The sequence below is a fragment of the Lampris incognitus genome, chromosome 15 (assembly GCF_029633865.1).
Source record: "Lampris incognitus isolate fLamInc1 chromosome 15, fLamInc1.hap2, whole genome shotgun sequence".
NCBI lineage: Eukaryota > Metazoa > Chordata > Actinopteri > Lampriformes > Lampridae > Lampris > Lampris incognitus.
In genome coordinates, this window is record NC_079225.1 from 43,545,982 (window position 1) to 43,562,799 (window position 16,818).

The 16,818-nt window shown below is 44.1% G+C and overlaps 1 protein-coding gene across 1 annotated transcript in view; it reads left to right on the top strand.

Moving 5' to 3' along the window:
- The window catches only part of LOC130124882 (kinesin-like protein KIF26A), a 96,487-nt gene that overhangs the window by 54,723 nt on the left and 24,946 nt on the right, over positions 1 to 16,818 (top strand). Inside the window, exons 12-14 of the mRNA XM_056294230.1 lie at positions 4,246 to 4,449; positions 6,132 to 6,225; positions 14,306 to 14,580. Of these exons, the coding sequence (XP_056150205.1) occupies positions 4,246 to 4,449; positions 6,132 to 6,225; positions 14,306 to 14,580 (573 nt within the window). The remainder of the gene's footprint in view (positions 1 to 4,245; positions 4,450 to 6,131; positions 6,226 to 14,305; positions 14,581 to 16,818) is intronic.

A 16,818-nucleotide genomic window follows, 5' to 3' on the forward strand; every position in this document is an offset into this window, starting at 1 on the left:
AAGTGACCGTCACTAATGATGATGATGTCACTTAGACGTTGTCATTCCCTGGTCTCAAAGGCTGCATTACAGTAAAACGAGACCATTTTCTGAATTTATTCCACTGTTTTATGAAATGAACAATTACTGTCTACCTGCTTGGTCATCATGTCCACATTGCTAATGATCATTTATCCATATTTACTGATGTGCAATGATCTAATGAAAGCCCCGATAGCCATCCGCTAAATAGCACCACATTATCAATATGGAGGTATTCAGTCAGACTATGGTGAGATTTGATTGTCAGTGTGGTCCAGCTCTGCTTTGACACCTGGGCCATCCTATCGAACTGTGACTGTGACTAATGGTCCATTTAAATCAGTTTCTCCGAAGAAGTAAACACGGCTTGTTGTTTGTCAGTAGCGTCAGTTAGTTTAACACAGACTCAAATCTTTATGTTCTTTATTCAGGAACAGCATTCACTTCATTAGCATTTATCCATTCAGTGGTCAACTGCTCGCGTGTGAGGAGGTTTTAGCCATCTGTCACTGGACGTGTGTGTGTGTGTGTGTGTGTGTGTGTGTGTGTGTGTGTGTTCATGGTGTATGTCTACATGGTCCACCGGCCCGTGGTGGCAGGCCATTAAAAATCTGCTGTTGTCTCAGATTCGTAATGGCTTTGAACTTAACCTTGCTGATGGGATAAGACAGAGTCAGCATCTCTGTGATAGACACATAAAAGGACCCATCGTAGAAGCAGGGCTGTCAAATGCTATGCTACGCTACGCTAGCCTGCAGCCCTAGCCTCGGGGTGAGACTCTGGCTCAAGTTTCCACCGTGTCAGAGAAGACGGGAGTTGAAGAATGTGAACAAATGATGCACCTTCTCCCTTTAACCCCCCCCCCCCAAGGAGCTCCTCTTGAGCAAGGCACTTGCTAACGGAAAGCTGCTAATGGAAACCAACAGAAGACTGTGGCTGTACTAGTGTGTGTGTGTGTGTGTACTATGTGTACTGTGGTACTGCGTTAAACCGGTTGCTAACCGGACGCAATATGAACGAGCAAAGAGCGAACACCAGATTGTTGGAGTTTTCCCAGATGAAGATATGAAGGTGCAGAGCCGGCCCAAGGCTTTATGGGGCCCTAAGCAGAATTTGATTTGGGCCTCGCCCCCCCCCCCCAACGCTAAACCCACCACCGACAATATTATGTCCATGCTTGATCGTATCTTAAAGGGGTAACTGTCACTACAGGTATATTTTGTTAGCTAATCTTAGATTAAAGCACTAGCCATCTAGCTAGCTAACTATGCTAGCTGACGTGAGCTCACCATACCTTGGCTCATTTGAGGCATCTATTTAACTAACGTTATTGTTAGTGAATGTTCATGATAACATGCCGTAATTGGTTGTGGAAACATACCTTTATCCTGCTGTTTTTTGTCCTCCTCCGCTCTCCTCTTTCGCTTCTCTGCGCCAGACGGATAAACCCTTTTAGGTGACATACTGTCACAATGTACTTGCTTAGTTATAATGCGCACGAACCTGACCCCAGCTCTGACATAGGCAGCGGAAATGATTAAACCAGTAGCATTAATTTGTCAGTCTGTTAACATGATATCAGAATATTTAGTTTTTGTTTTTTGGTGATTACTACTGATATGATCTATCACACAAACAAAAATATATATATCAACCTGTCATGTTTGAAATTTCAAGCGCTCTTGGGGGCCCCCTGCTGGCGCGGAGGCCCTAAGCGACCGCTTAGTTCACTTATACCTTGGGCCGGCTCTGTGAAGGTGAATATGTGCTAGCCTGCTCCGCGCGTCAGGCGAGCGCCGTGTCGCTTGTTCGAAAGATCACTCGCGCTGGCTCTGTTCTTGCGAAGTTTTGTGCCCTTCCTCCACCTCAAACCTATTTTTATTGGTCAATATCGACGCTGACGTTCTTGACGTTTCCGTTTCCCCTCCGGTCAGCAGTAACGCCAGCCATTAATTAATTAAAGGAAATCAAATGACCGAGGATATTATTAAAACGCAAGCAAATCACTTTAGTTATGAATACATAAGTTAGATGCTCATTTACAGAGGGAGAAATCACAAGTGGCGCCAAAAAAAAACTCCTCACGCTGCGACATCGCTCATAGTATATCTGGACAATTTGTGCGATCCATCCGCCAGAGTTCACCTCACTCATTCTCTGTATGGGAGGAAGAGGTGTTAGTCCGCTTGATGTGTACAACATGTATCAGAAGGTACTAGAAATACTATAAAGTGTAAAATGTAGTATTTTAGGTCACGTGTATTTGAAGAGGTTTAGAAGATAAATCATTTGGTCACACTTTATTTTACAGTACACTAATAAGACCTAACAAGTCATTCTTTGTATCAAATTAGACAAAAACTAGAATTAATGTTCTTTATTAGACAGCCAACACAGTTATACCCTAATTAGACGCCATACAGCCACATTATGCTGTAATTAGAAACCGCATACAATGCTGTATTAGACCCAAGACATATTATACTTAGACACTATTGTAGCGAATTCGGGGGGCAGCCTGGGAACCGCCGCAGCCGGGACACGAACCTGGATCTCCCGCACCACGGGCGACTACATTAACCAGTCGACTAAAGGGTCCGACTCATTAGCCAAGGGCTAGCGAGTCTACTATTTATCTGTGGTCATTACACTATTATACCAAATTATACTCTTAATTAGAAACCAAATAAGACATCTAATATCGGGCATAGCCTTGATAATATCCCAGACAGCAAAATGAAACTGGGCCGGATCTGGGCCGGTTGTATCATAGCATCTGGCTCGGAGCTGCAAAATGGATCTGCCCCAAGTGTCTTTTTGCACAATGGGCCAATACCGGCGCGGATCCGGTTTACGGATCTGTACCAGCTTTGAGCCGTAACTGGCCCAGATCCATGCCATAGCTGAAAGAGAGTAACCAAGCTCAATGGCAAGGGACATGCTCTCAGGTTTTGCAAGCATGTTGTCCTATGATGTGACGCTTCACTAAAAGACAAAATACTGGATGAATGCAGTAGAAGAGCTATTGGGAATTATAGTTCTCAGCCAATTGTGTCTTTTTACTGATGATCCATGAGTTTATGTTGCTTAATGTTATTGTTTTCCATGTCTTCCATATTTTTCTAACATTTGAAGTGGATCATCTAACTTTTTCACTTGACCAAAAAAAGTCATGTTTTATGTTGCAGTGAACATTTAGACATTGTCCCTAACTCTGAAGTAATTGATGTTTTTTTTTTCCTTCAGTTTTGGTTGTGGTAAAATTGGTCTTAAATTTCATTCCAAGTGACACTAAAAGAGTCTTAAATCTAAATTGCCTCAAGCTGTAGGAACCCTGTTTTAGTTCGCGGTACAGTTCTGTTGTAATGTGGCACAAATTACCCTCTGAGTTTAACAAGGGTCGAACGGTGGGAAATAAAGACCCAGTATCCCGGCAGCCTCCATAGTCCAGTGATACTGGGGTTGGACAGTGACGTGGCATAACATGGTCTGAAGTTTTAACTCTTAACTGACACGGGAGTAGAGCGTGGAGGAAGCATGTATTAGGCCATGCATTACTACCTACAAACTCCACGAGAACATCCGGGCTACAAGGGAGGTGTGAAGTAGCGACCAGATGTGACCTGATGTGGATTGACTTTAGTTTGTGGTACAGTTTTCTTCTCATGAGCAACAAATGACCCTGTGAGGAAGTGAAACTGTTGTAACGATCACGGATAAGTAGACTCGCTAGTCGGACCCTTTAGTCGACTGGTTAACATAGTCGCCCATGGTGCGGGAGACTGGGTTCATTTCCCTGCTGCGCCGGTTCCCGGTCTGCCCCCGCCCCCAAACGTAATGTCCTCTGAGCTCTCGGTGTTCTGGCCAACTATTATAAAGGCTATGCCCGATATTATATGTCCTATTTGGATTCTATTTAGAGTATAATTTGGTATAATAGTGTCTAAGTATAATATATTTTGGGTCTAATACAGCATTAAATGTGGTTTCTAATTACAGCATAATTTAGCTGTATGGTGTCTAATTAGGGTATAAGAGTGTTTGCTGTCTAATGAATTACATATTAATTCTTGTTTTTGTCTAATTTGATACAAAGTATGGCTTGTTAGGTCTTATTAGTGTACTGTAAAATAAAGTGCAACCAATCTTAGCAGATGATGTACTACGTCTGCTGTCCTGTAAAACCATCTGACGACTTCCTGTTGGATTATTCTCTGTGTCCAGGTCAAAGTAATGGTCCGGATCTGCTCGGTCCAGAGTGACTCGTCTGAGTCCATATCCTATCTCAAAGTGGACTCTCGCAAAAAGCAGCTGACCCTCTGCGACGCCTCGGCTGGCGGTCAGTCCAGCGCTCCCCAGAGGCGTTCGTCCACCTCCGCACCAAAGATGTTCGCCTTCGATGCCATCTTCTGTCAAGACACCTCACAGGTGAGACCTCCGGTCCAAACCAAACATACATCCATCTGACTCAAAAACCACCAAGCAGGACTGGAGAACTGCATTCGTTTTACATTTAAAACCAGAGACTGGGTGTCCAGTAAAATGGAGGGAGTGATGAGAAGTGATGGCCTCTCACAGTCCAGCTTCATTTTATCACTCTACTGATTCATATGAAAGGGGGAGATGTGGTGTAGAACCCAGGTGACCCTGGCTTGAGAGAGGGCAAGACCTCAGACTGGAGCGTAGTCTCAGATCTGAGGAGGAGCATCAATGCAGAACCCCAAGTCTTCACTTCTGTTCTCACCAGGATCTCTCGAACACGTGATTTAAAAACTCTGAGATAAAACTTTAACATGAGGTGAATATTCCATATCATGTTATCTTTTACCCTGTTACTCAGTGGAACAATCAATAGTCAAATCAGTTTATTTTATTTGCATAGCCCATAATCACACATTACAAATCTGCCTCAGTGGTCAAATGTACACCTAATATTCAAGGTGAGGCAGTAGTTACCATTCATCCCTGTGACACGAAGGAATCAGAATACTTGTGTTTGGTAGAATGGGATGTGTGAATTTATCCCATACAGTGTTGGATGCAGATTATATTTATACACATTCCCACACATTATAACACGTTATATAGTCACATTATAATGACAAGGAGGCAAACTAGCGAGATATTAAAATACCACATTTAGCGCGGTCGCCTCGCAGCAAGAAGGTCCTGGGTTCGAGCCCCGGGGTAGACCAACCTTGGGGGTCGTCCCGGGTCGTCCTCTGTGTGGAGTTTGCATGTTCTCCCCGTGTCTGCGTGGGTTTCCTCCGGGGGCTCCAGTTTCCTCCCACAGTCCAAAGACATGTAGGTCAGGTGACTCAGCCGTGCTAAATTGTCCCTAGGTGTGAATGTGTGTGTGTCTGTGTGTGTATGTGTGTGTGTGTGTGTGTGTGTGTGTGTGTGGGCCCTGTGATGGTCTGGCAGCCTGTCCAGGGTGTCTCCCTGCCTGCCGTCCAATGACTGCTGGGATAGGCTCCTGTATCCCGTGACCCTGAGAGCAGGATAAGTTGTTTGGTTAATGGATGGATGGATTTTACTCATATCTTATTGAGTGATTACCACTCGAAGTTGTTTTTTTTTTTTTCTTTGTTTGTTTGGGGTTTTTTTTGCCCCTTTTTCTCCCCAATTGTACTTGGCCAATCACCCCACTCTTCCGAGCTGTCCCGGTTGCTGCTCCACCCCCTCTGCCAATCCGGGGAGGGCTGCAGACTACCACATGCCTCCTCTGATACATGTGGAGTCGCCAGCTGCTTCTTTTCACCTGACAGTGAGGAGTTTCACCAGGTGGACGTAGCGGGTGGGAGGATCACACTATTCCCCCGAGTCCCCCCCCCCCCCGAACAAGCGCCCGGACCGACCAGAGGAGGCGCTAGTGCAGCATACACACATCCGGCTTCCCACCCGCAGACACGGCCAATTGCGTCTGTAGGGATGCTCAACCAAGCCGGAGGTAACACAGGGATTCGAACCAACGATCCCCGTATTGGTAGGCAACGGAATAGACCGCTACACTACCCGGATACCCCACTCAGTACAAATCTAATGTCATTGGTTGACATTAATTTGACCTCTATCCTGATTCGCTGATACCGTTTTCTCTCTCCTGGTAGGCTGAAGTGTGTTCAGGGACAGTGGCAGATGTTATCCAATCAGTGGTGAACGGAGCAGACGGCTGCATCTTCTGCTTTGGACACGCTAACCTGGGTAACACACACACACATACACACACACACAGTCCTATTTCTGGTCCATGTAAGCATCTAGTATAGGTGACAGGCATGGGCGCAAGTCCATGAATACTGGGATGGCATCCAGCACTTTACCTGTGCCCCCGTCCATAGGGTTAGTGGTTGTGTCTGGAAGGGCATCCCACGCAAAATTTTGTCAAATCAGTATGTGGATTGACAAGACCATACCGGATCAGTTGAGGCCCGGGTTAACAATGGCCACCATTGGTGCTGTGCCCTCACAGGGTACTAACGGAAACTATAAAATCCGCTGTGGCGACCCCTGAAAAAGAGGGAACAAGCCGAAAGAAGAAGTAAGCATCTACTACATTTAAACAAGATTTTAAAATCAAAATGGACAACATTTATACATTACTTTTTATTTCTGACACCTCAAAGACAGACAGAGACAGACAAATAAATGAGGTTCACCCTTTGATTGATTCAGTCATGCAGTGGCCTTGCTTTACTAAACCACCTTCTAGATATTATGGCCGACTGGAGACCAAATAAAAACACAAAGCTAGACGGGCTCTAACGCCCTCAGTAAGGACTCAGAAGGCTTTAGCTGATGCACGATCTGATATCCCTGTGTTGACGTTGTTCCCACCACATCATAAGTAGTGTTGCTCCAGGACCATCGTTACAGTGTTGCTCCAGGACCATCGTTACAGTGTTGCTCTAGGACCATCGTTACAGTGTTGCTCCAGGACCGTCGTTACAGTGTTGCTCCAGGACCGTCGTTACAGTGTTGCTCCAGGACCATTGTTACAGTGTTGCTCCAGGACCGTCGTTACAGTGTTGCTCCAGGACCGTCGTTACAGTGTTGCTCCAGGACCATTGTTACAGTGTTGCTCCAGGACCTTCGTTACAGTGTTGCTCCAGGACCATCATTACAGTGTTGCTCCAGGACCATCGTTACAGTGTTGTTCTAGGACCATTGTTACAATGTTGCTCCAGGACTGTCGTTACAGTGTTGCTCCAGGACCATTGTTACAGTGTTGCTCCAGGACCTTCGTTACAGTGTTGCTCCAGGACCATCGTTACAGTGTTGCTCCAGGACCATCATTACAGTGTTGCTCCAGGACCATCTTTATAGTGTTCCAGGACCATCATTATAGTGTTGCTCCAGGACCATCATTACAGTGTTGCTCCAGGACCGTCGTTACAGTGTTGCTCCAGGACCGTCGTTACAGTGTTGCCCCAGGACCATCGTTACAATGTTGCTCCAAGACCATCGTTACAGTGTTGATCCAGGACCATCGTTATAGTGTTGCTCCAGAACCGTCATATAGAGGGTATGCATTGACGTCACTTTCCTACTGGAACGCGCCCCCTCAGTCGCAGTGAGTGGCAAAACATCCCACAACATGGCTGCTTCTAGTAGGGGAATTAGTGAAACCAGGATTATGACGCAAGATAATCTGCTTAAATTAACGGGAGTTGGACTTGACAGTGACCTGTACAGCTTACCAAATAACCAGTGGTCCATGGACATTAACATCTGGCCACAAATCGAGTTTCCTGATATTTATATGTACTTGATTTCTACGCCAGGGAAATACACAAAGACTGAAGGTATACAAAAGTCGTGATGCTTGGTCGTACTTCAAGATGGGATTTGTTGGTAAAATTAAAGTGACAAGGACACCGATAGACATTCTGCTTGTATGTGGACAGGTTTGTACAAATATTTATTTTATTTTATTAAGTTACAACTGTGAAAACTGTAACGTTAAGCCAACCTATCTCCCCTTTGTTTGTAGAACACAACACAAGGACGTTTTTTTTAAAAAATATGCTGACAAAAACTTATGAAAGATGCTAAACATTTAATTGATGAGTAGTCAATACAATATATGACTTTATGATTTTACCACTTAACATTGCCCAAAAATCCAACGTAGCCTAATATTAGCCTACCTGACACAAAATGGGAACCACAAATCCACGATTTGGTGCCTGGATTCCAGTTGTTTCTGCGAATTGCAGCGATCCATTTTTTTCTCTTTACCTTATCTTTCGGTAGTCTGTAAAAGGATAACTCCGATTTCTTGTGAAATCTATCAGTGCAGTCTATCGCACACCAGCTGGACGTTAACGCTGCCACTCAGTCTTTTTGCTACTCAGTGCCGCGTTACTGCTGTGAGTTCCGCATCTGTGACGTCACCCACATACCCTCTATAGTGTTGCTCCAGGACTGTCGTTATAGTATTGCTCCAGGACCGTCGTTACAGTGTTGCCCCAGGACCATCATTATAGTGTTGCTCCAGGACCGTCGTTACAGTGTTGCCCCAGGACCATCGTTACTGCATTGCTCCAGGACTGTCATTACAGTGTTGCCCCAGGACCATCATTATAGTGTTGCTCCAGGACCGTCGTTACAGTGTTGCTCCAGGACCATCATTATAGTGTTGTTCCAGGACCGTCGTTACAGTGTTGCTCCAGGACCATCATTATAGTGTTGCTCCAGGACCGTCGTTACAGTGTTGCTCCAGGACCATCATTATAGTGTTGCTCCAGGACCGTCGTTACAGTGTTGCTCCAGGACCGTCATTACAGTGTTGCTCCAGGACCATCGTTACAGTGTTGCTCCAGGACCGTCGTTATTGCATTGCTCCAGGACCGTCATTACAGTGTTGCCCCAGGACCATCATTATAGTGTTGCTCCAGGACCGTCGTTATAGTGTTGCTCCAGGACCATCGTTATAGTGTTGCTCCAGGACCATCGTTACAGTGTTGCTCCAGGACCGTCGTTACAGTGTTGCTCCAGGACCGTCGTTACAGTGTTGCTCCAGGACTCTCGTTACAGTGTTGCTCCAGGACCGTCGTTACAGTGTTGCTCCAGGACCGTCGTTACAGTGTTGCTCCAGGACCACTGTTACAGTGTTGCTCCAGGACCACTGTTACAGTGTTGCTCCAGGACCACTGTTACAGTGTTGCTCCAGGACCATCGTTACAATGGATCAGTCACATTGTGATGTCATGCCTTTTCAACACGGGTAAAAAGACCAGAAAAATGCCAAAGCTAACCTAACATAACCTCAACTTCACCCTAACCTTAACCTAACACTTACCTTACCCTACCCTTAACCGCTAGCTAACCCTTACCTAACCGATAGCTAACTCACAACCCAACCCCACAACCATTTATTTCCCCGAGTCACACTGGCACGACGTCACAACAACATGATTGGTCAGTTGCACTGATGGTCTTGGTGCAACATTAATTATGATGTCGAACAACACTAAAACGGCGATATCAGATACACCATTAGCTGACGGTGGTGGAAAGGAAGTGTGTGTGTGTGTGTGTGTGTGTGTCTTCTCCTGGATCTCCACCTTGTCGTGGTGGAGAAGCTTGTGTGTACCAATGATCCCAAGAGCCATGCCATCCGGAGCTAGGCTCCTGGTAGGGTCACCCAAGGCGGACAGGTCAAGGGGGAAGTTCCAGACGAAGCGCGATCCAACAAACACCTCAATGGAGGAACTGGCAGAAGATGTCTTCAGGTCACAAGGGCAAGGAACGTGGATGAAGGCCGCAACAGAGGGTGGTCCCCGATCGTCTTGGTTCTCCATGCCATTGGACTCTGGCCACCTCCTGCCAAAGACTGTGTGGTGGCTGCAGGTGCATCAGCCACTCCATGTAAAAAGCTGTCACGTGCAGGCATCCTCCCATTATGTGGCTCCAGGATCGACCTCTACACCCACCTGAAGACCCAGAAGGACCCAGAGGGAGGACGGTCATACTCAATCCCGAGTGACTGCCGATGATGATGATGGTGTGTGTGTGTGTGTGTGTGTGTGTGTGTGTGTGTGTGTGTGTGTGTGTGTGTGTGTGTGTGTATGTGTTTCCTTCTCCTCCTTCGTATCTCTCCTCTTGTTGCTGTATTTATTTTTCTCTCTCGCTCTAAAGGAAAAATTCCGTGATTTTCAACCTTATCTCTGTCTGTCTACAACAGGAGTAGCACACGGAAAACACCCGCAGTTTTTCTTGACAGTTTCTGTATCTCTGGCCAGGAGTGAAGAGTTTTTCCCATCCGTCAACTGACATATCTTGACGTCAGTTACCAAATGGAAAAGCTACAGCTAGTTTATTTTGGTCTTCTAATATTCTAATCTACTCTAAACACGCCGTTCAAAAACACTTCGTCATTCTCTCGGCTCAGCTACGTTTCCAACAGTAGAAATTACATCACACAAAGCGAGTGCAGAGTGTATGACAATACAGAAGATAGTGTGAAGCAAAGAATTTTGGTACATGTTGGCGCTGTGGGAAAGTGCAGAAGAGAGGTGAAGAAGAGAGTGCAAGCAGGGTGGAGTGGGTGGAGAAGAGTGTCAGGAGTGATTTGTGACAGAAGGGTACCAGCAAGAGTTGAAGGGAAGGTTTACAAGATGGTGGTGAGACCAGCTATGTTGTATGGTTTGGAGACAGTAGCACTGATGAAAAGACAGGAGGTGTAGCTGTAGCTGGAGGTGGAGGTGGCAGAGTTGAAGATAAGATTTTCATTGGGAGTGATGAAGAAGGACAGGATTAGGTAGAGTATATTAGAGGGACAGCTCAGGTTGGACGGTTTGGAGACAAAGCAAGAGAGACAAGATTGAGATGGATTGGACATGTGTGGAGGAGAGATGCTGGGTATATTGGGAGAAGGATGCTGGATATGGAGCTGCCAGGGAAGAGGAGAAGAGCAAGGCCAAAGAGGAGGTTTATGGATGTGGTGAGGGAGGACATGCAGGTGGCTGGTGTGACAGAGGAAGATGCAGAGGACAGGAAGAGATGGAAACAGATGATCAGCTATGGCGACCCCTAACGGGAGCAGCCGAAAGTAGTAGTAGTAGAAGTAGTAGCAGTGACTTCTGCGGGAAATTATACAGCTCTGAGTGCTCTCCTAATCTGGACACGCAAACACAATTCCTAGACAATCTTAATATTCCTAAAATTTCAGGAAGAGGAATGTAGAGTATTAGATCAAGATGTAACTGCATTGGAAATTGCAAAAGCAATTGGGTGTATGCAGGCTGGAAAATCAGTGGGTCCAGATGGCATCCCTATAGTCATTTATAAAAAATTTCAAACCAAATTAATACCACCCCTCTTGGAGATGTTTCAGGAATCCTTTGAGAATGGTCTTCTCCCTACATCTATGAGGGGCGCCCTAATCATTTTACTCCCAAAACCGGGGAAACCAAATACAAAATGTGAAAATATGCGTCCAATTAGTCTCCTAAATTCTGATACAAAAATACTCTGTAAAATTCTTGCAAGAAGATTGGAGGATCTTCTACCTAGAGTAGTGGGGGAAGACCAGAACGGATTCATTCAAGGGAGACAGGGTTTTCATAACGTTAGACGAGTGCTCAATATTTTATACAGTCAGAGGGAGGCGCCTGACACGGCCTTACTTTCACTTGATGCAGAGAAGGCCTTCGACCATGTTGAATGGCCTTATCTGTTTGAGGTGTTAACACGATTTGGCTTTGGGGATACATTTATCAAATGGGTAAGATTGCTTTGTACAAGGCTTACTGCAGAAGTTTTGACGAATAGTAAGGTTTCTAAACCTTTTAACATTTGTAGAAGTTGCCCTCAAGGGAGCTCTTTATCGCCTTTACTTTTTATCCTAGCGATAGAACCATTTGCTATAGCGGTGAGGACACACAGCGATATTTATGGAATTCGAGAGGGACATCTGGAGCACAGGGTAGCACTCTTCGCCGATGATGTGATATTAATGCTTAAAAATCTGCATAAATCTATCCCAGCGCTCCTAAGCCTTATTGAAACATTTGGGAAAATATCCGGTTATAAAGTTAATTACTCCAAATCATCTATAATGTTACTGAATGAAACAGAGAGGAAGAATGGTCTTGTTTATGCTTCTACCTTCAACCCAACAGACACATTTACATATTTGGGAATAAAAATTGTCCCTGAGGTGAATAAGATTGCTCAGTCAAATTGTGAGCCCATCCTGGACGCTAGTATTGCTTCGATAGAGCGTTGGACATCCTTACCTATTTCAATGATCGGCAGGATTAATATCCTAAAGATGAATATACTTCCCAAATTTCTTTATTTGTCCCAGAATATCCCCCTACCCCCTCCTTCATCTTTGTTCACGAAAATCAAGAAACTGTTTACCAACTTTATTTGGCAAAATAAACGTCCTAGATTACGTCTATCTTTACTTTATCTACCATATGATCGAGGAGGCCTGAAATGTCCAAATATCCAATGGTATTACTGGGCAGCACAATTAAGGTCGATTATGTTTTACTTCTCATCTGGAAGTTCCCCAGCTTGGATTGATCTGGAAGCCTGCTCTGTTAAACCGGGCTTACCATTGCACCTGTATTTGTATTCAGCAGACCGTAAATATCTGAAGAAAAATACAGACAGCCCTATAATATTGAATATGATTGATGTTTGGTTCGATGCTTGTAAGTATTTGAATATAAATATGTCCCGGTCACGCTTCAGTCCTATTTGGGGTAATGCCAATTTCAAACCAGGGCAAAATGATAGGGGATTTAAATTATGGGCTGAAAAGGGTTTAAGGAAAGTGCAAGACATGTACAGGGAGGAGGATGAAGTATTCATGTCCTTTGAGGAAATATCTACCAAGTATGACATTCCAAGGAATAATTTTTTCAAATATCTTCAGCTAAGGAGTTTTATATCCTGTCAAAGCCATTCATTAGACATTCCTACCATCTCTATATTAGAAGTTGCAGTCACAAAACACTGTTATGATAAAGGTTTAATTTCAACTCTGTATGACTTATTTGTATCTGGATCTGATGAATCATCAGAGACAAAACTGAGATGATGGGAGGGAGATATAGAGGAGGAAATATCTTTAGAAGAATGGAGTGAGGCATGCAAAGAGGCCCAGAGACAGACAGTTAGCAGCAACCTAAAGCTTCTACAGTATAAATGGCTGATGCATACATATATAACTCCTGTTAAATTGCACAAGTTTAATGACAATATTCCTGATACCTGTATTAAGTGTAGTGAGGCAAGGGGGACGCTGTTTCACTGTATATGGGAATGTGTGGACGTGAAAACCTTCTGGCAAGATGTTGTTGATATGATTGATCAAATTTTGTCAAAGAAATTACCATTGAGTCCAAAGCTTTTTATTCTTGGTTTACATCCTACCACCCCATATTTACATAGCAATGAGTTCAGATTTATAGATATGTGTATATTACAAGCAAAACGTGTAATTGCTCTTAATTGGAAAAGTGTTGATGGACGAAGAATTGGTATGTGGGTTAAAGAAATGGCTTCAAACATGTCAATGGAAAAGATAATGTATATTGTTAGACGTAAACAAAGTGTTTTTGATAAAATCTGGGGATTGTTTCTGTACTTCTTAAGACGTAATACTAATGTTGGTAACTTGCTTCATCAAGAACAAGCTCTGGGGGAGTAGAACAACTCTATCTGATTGTTTATATGCGTAAAAGCAACTGAAAAAAAAACCACACCCTCTAATCAGTCTGTGAAAGAAATTATTGTTATTATTATTTTATTTTATTATTTTTATTAATTTAATTTTTATCTTTATTATCTTCTTTAACCCTGCTTTGAATTGTATTACTTGTTATAGGGACGGGGTTATGGGGGGGGGGAAATGTTTGCTGTACTGTGCTATTACTTGTTTTATGTAATTTGCAAACAAAATTCAATAAATATATTGCTTAAGAAAAAGAAGTAGTAGTTGTAGTAGTAGTAGTAGTAGTAGAGTAGTAGTAGGAGGAGGTGCTGTGGGAAAGACTGAGTAGGACAACACCAATTTCTCCATCAGTGTAGCAGACAGTGAGGACTTTATTACTTCAATACACTGCTTTACTCATCAATACTGAGTGTATACATGCACGAAACCATTGGTGAAATGTCCTTTTAGGGAGGGAGGGAGGTAATCTTTCTGCTTTTTGTTCTCGTGTGCTGTATTTTACAGGGATAACACCTACATGACCAATGATTAAACGAAATCATTCCGCTGACCTTTAACCCTAACCAAACCTGAACCTTGCCCCCCCAGGTAAGACCTACACCATGATCGGCCGAGACTGCTCCACTCAGAGCCTGGGTGTGATGCCCACAGCCATCTCCTGGCTCTTCAAGGTGATCGAGGAGCGGGAGGAGAAAGCCGGCGTGCGTTTCTCGGTGCGTGTTTCCGCTGTGGAGATCTCCGGCCGTGAGGAGACGCTGACCGACCTGCTGGCCGACATCTCCTCCTCCTGCTCCTCAGGGAGCCTCCAGGAGGGCCAGGCCCCAACAGTTCTCCTGCAGGAGGACCCTGTGAGCGGCTCACAGGTAAGACGCCTGCAGAGAGGAGGCCCATTTATTAAAGAAGCAGTAAATGTGGATACCTGCATGGGTCGGTAGTTTGTAATCTTGAGATCCTGTACTAAAAGAGTGAGTCCTGTTTGTCCATTAGTCGTAAAGTAGTGGGTTTTTGTGTGTCTGTTGTAATGCCACTAGGAGGCGCCATGCAGCCTGCTGGAAGAGCGATGCATGTGGTGAATTTTCTATCTGTACTAACTATGAAGACAGCATTTACGAATTTAGCTTTTGGCATGGACGTACTCTAAGACGTCCTGTCCATCAGATGTCTTATTTAGTATGAACGTACTCTAAGACGTCCTGTCTATCAGATGTCTTATTAACAAACCGCCCTGGTTAAACTTGAAGATGTATTTTCATCATATTCAGAATCGTTTATATATTTTCATCCAGAGTTATTTCCACGGTCATGACAACATGTAGAGAAAATCATTCTTTTCTCAAACCCCATGCGTCTCTCTCCTCCTCTTATTTCTCCCCCTCTCATTTCTGCTCCTGTGGTTCCACAGCTCGGTTGAAGAACGTTTGTCTTAGCGTGGATGACTGACCTTCTCACCCTTGAGACCAAACGTTCTCTATTCATCCAATCAGTGCCGAGCCCCCCTCCTATTCACGCTCTGTTCATCTCTCCTTCCTTTTATTTGTCTGCAGCTTTTTAAATCTCTTTTCTTGTTGTTAAACCATCTCTTTTGGGTTCTGGTTCCTCTCACCTCTCCATCGTTGATAGTGAGTAGTGAGGGAACGACCATCACTGAATCAAGGGGTGGGGTGGGGCTAAGAGTACCTTTGTCACCATGGCCGTTGCAACTCTAGTTAATGGTGACACTCATATTTGCACATGAAACTGGTCGTTGGTTTGGATCGTTACGCTACAGTATTGTTTATAAGGGTGGGATACCTGCAGTCAGTTCAGACTGAAGATGTCTCTAAGAAGAGACACTACACGAGGATGAACGACATTGTTGTCTGTGGGCTGAAGGTTAAACACTAGTACACCACGGTACTGAGACCGGATCAGTACGGCGGCGAACCTATGAACAGGAAGTGATCTCCGTGAAGAACCAGGTGACCACGTCCCTGCGAGACAAGGGAATTGTGATAGACAACAACAACATCGAAGTGTGTCAGAACCGGCCATAAAAATCAGATTTGCAAACAGAAAACACGAGGTTGTGCCACTCAAACAAAGAAGACTGTTGAAAATCACAAAAGCTGCGGACATGGCCAGAAAACCTCGACATCTAAAAAAAAAATGGGAAAGATACAAGTTACATGGACTGCAAACTGCAAAATCTTCATAAAGCTAAAAGGATCTCCAGAGGAGGTGAAAGTGCTGGTCATCAGAGATGAGAAGGATCTTGAGAAATGTTCAGTGAGTACTAAACAACACAACAGTGCACAACACACCAATCAATAAAACATGCAGAGTAAAACACTATACACAACCATGAGCAGACCAGACAGTCGTCTCTCATGTCCAGCTAGAGATATCAATGAACAGCTTCTCTCATCTCCGGCTGGAGATATCGATGAACAGCTAACAGCAAGGATAAGAGAACATGAGAAAAAAGGAATTAAAGACATTCAGATGTTCCGAACACAAACCACAGGATATGGAAAAGGATGTCAAACCAGAAAATAATTTCTGCAACATCAACAACAACTGTCCATACTACACCGATGATCAGTTCAACATGATGGTCAGCTCAGATCATAGCATTTCAATATCCACATTAACAGCTGAAGCCTATATGCCAACTTTCAAAACATCAGAGAATATCTATGTCACTTCAAGAGGCAAGTCAACATGATATCTACGTCTGAAACATGGACTACCCTGAGGAAAGTATTGAAAAGTTTGCTGTGAGAATATTTATAGATCTAAAAAAAAAAAAAAAAAAAACCTTTGACACTACCGACCACAACAGATTAATAGATAAATTGGAAAGGTGTGGTATCAGAGGGGTGGTGCAGAATTGGCAAAGAATCCATTTAAATAACAGGCAGCAGTTTGTAATGATAGGTGAACATGAATCATGCATGGATATTACTTGTGGTGTACCCCAGGGGTCGGTTTTAGGTCCACAGCTATTTATTCTGTACTTACTTGATGTATGCAAGATATCAAACATATTGAAATTTGTTTTATTTGCTGATGACACGAATACATTTTGTTCTGGTGAGAATTTACAGCAGCTTTTGGAGGTG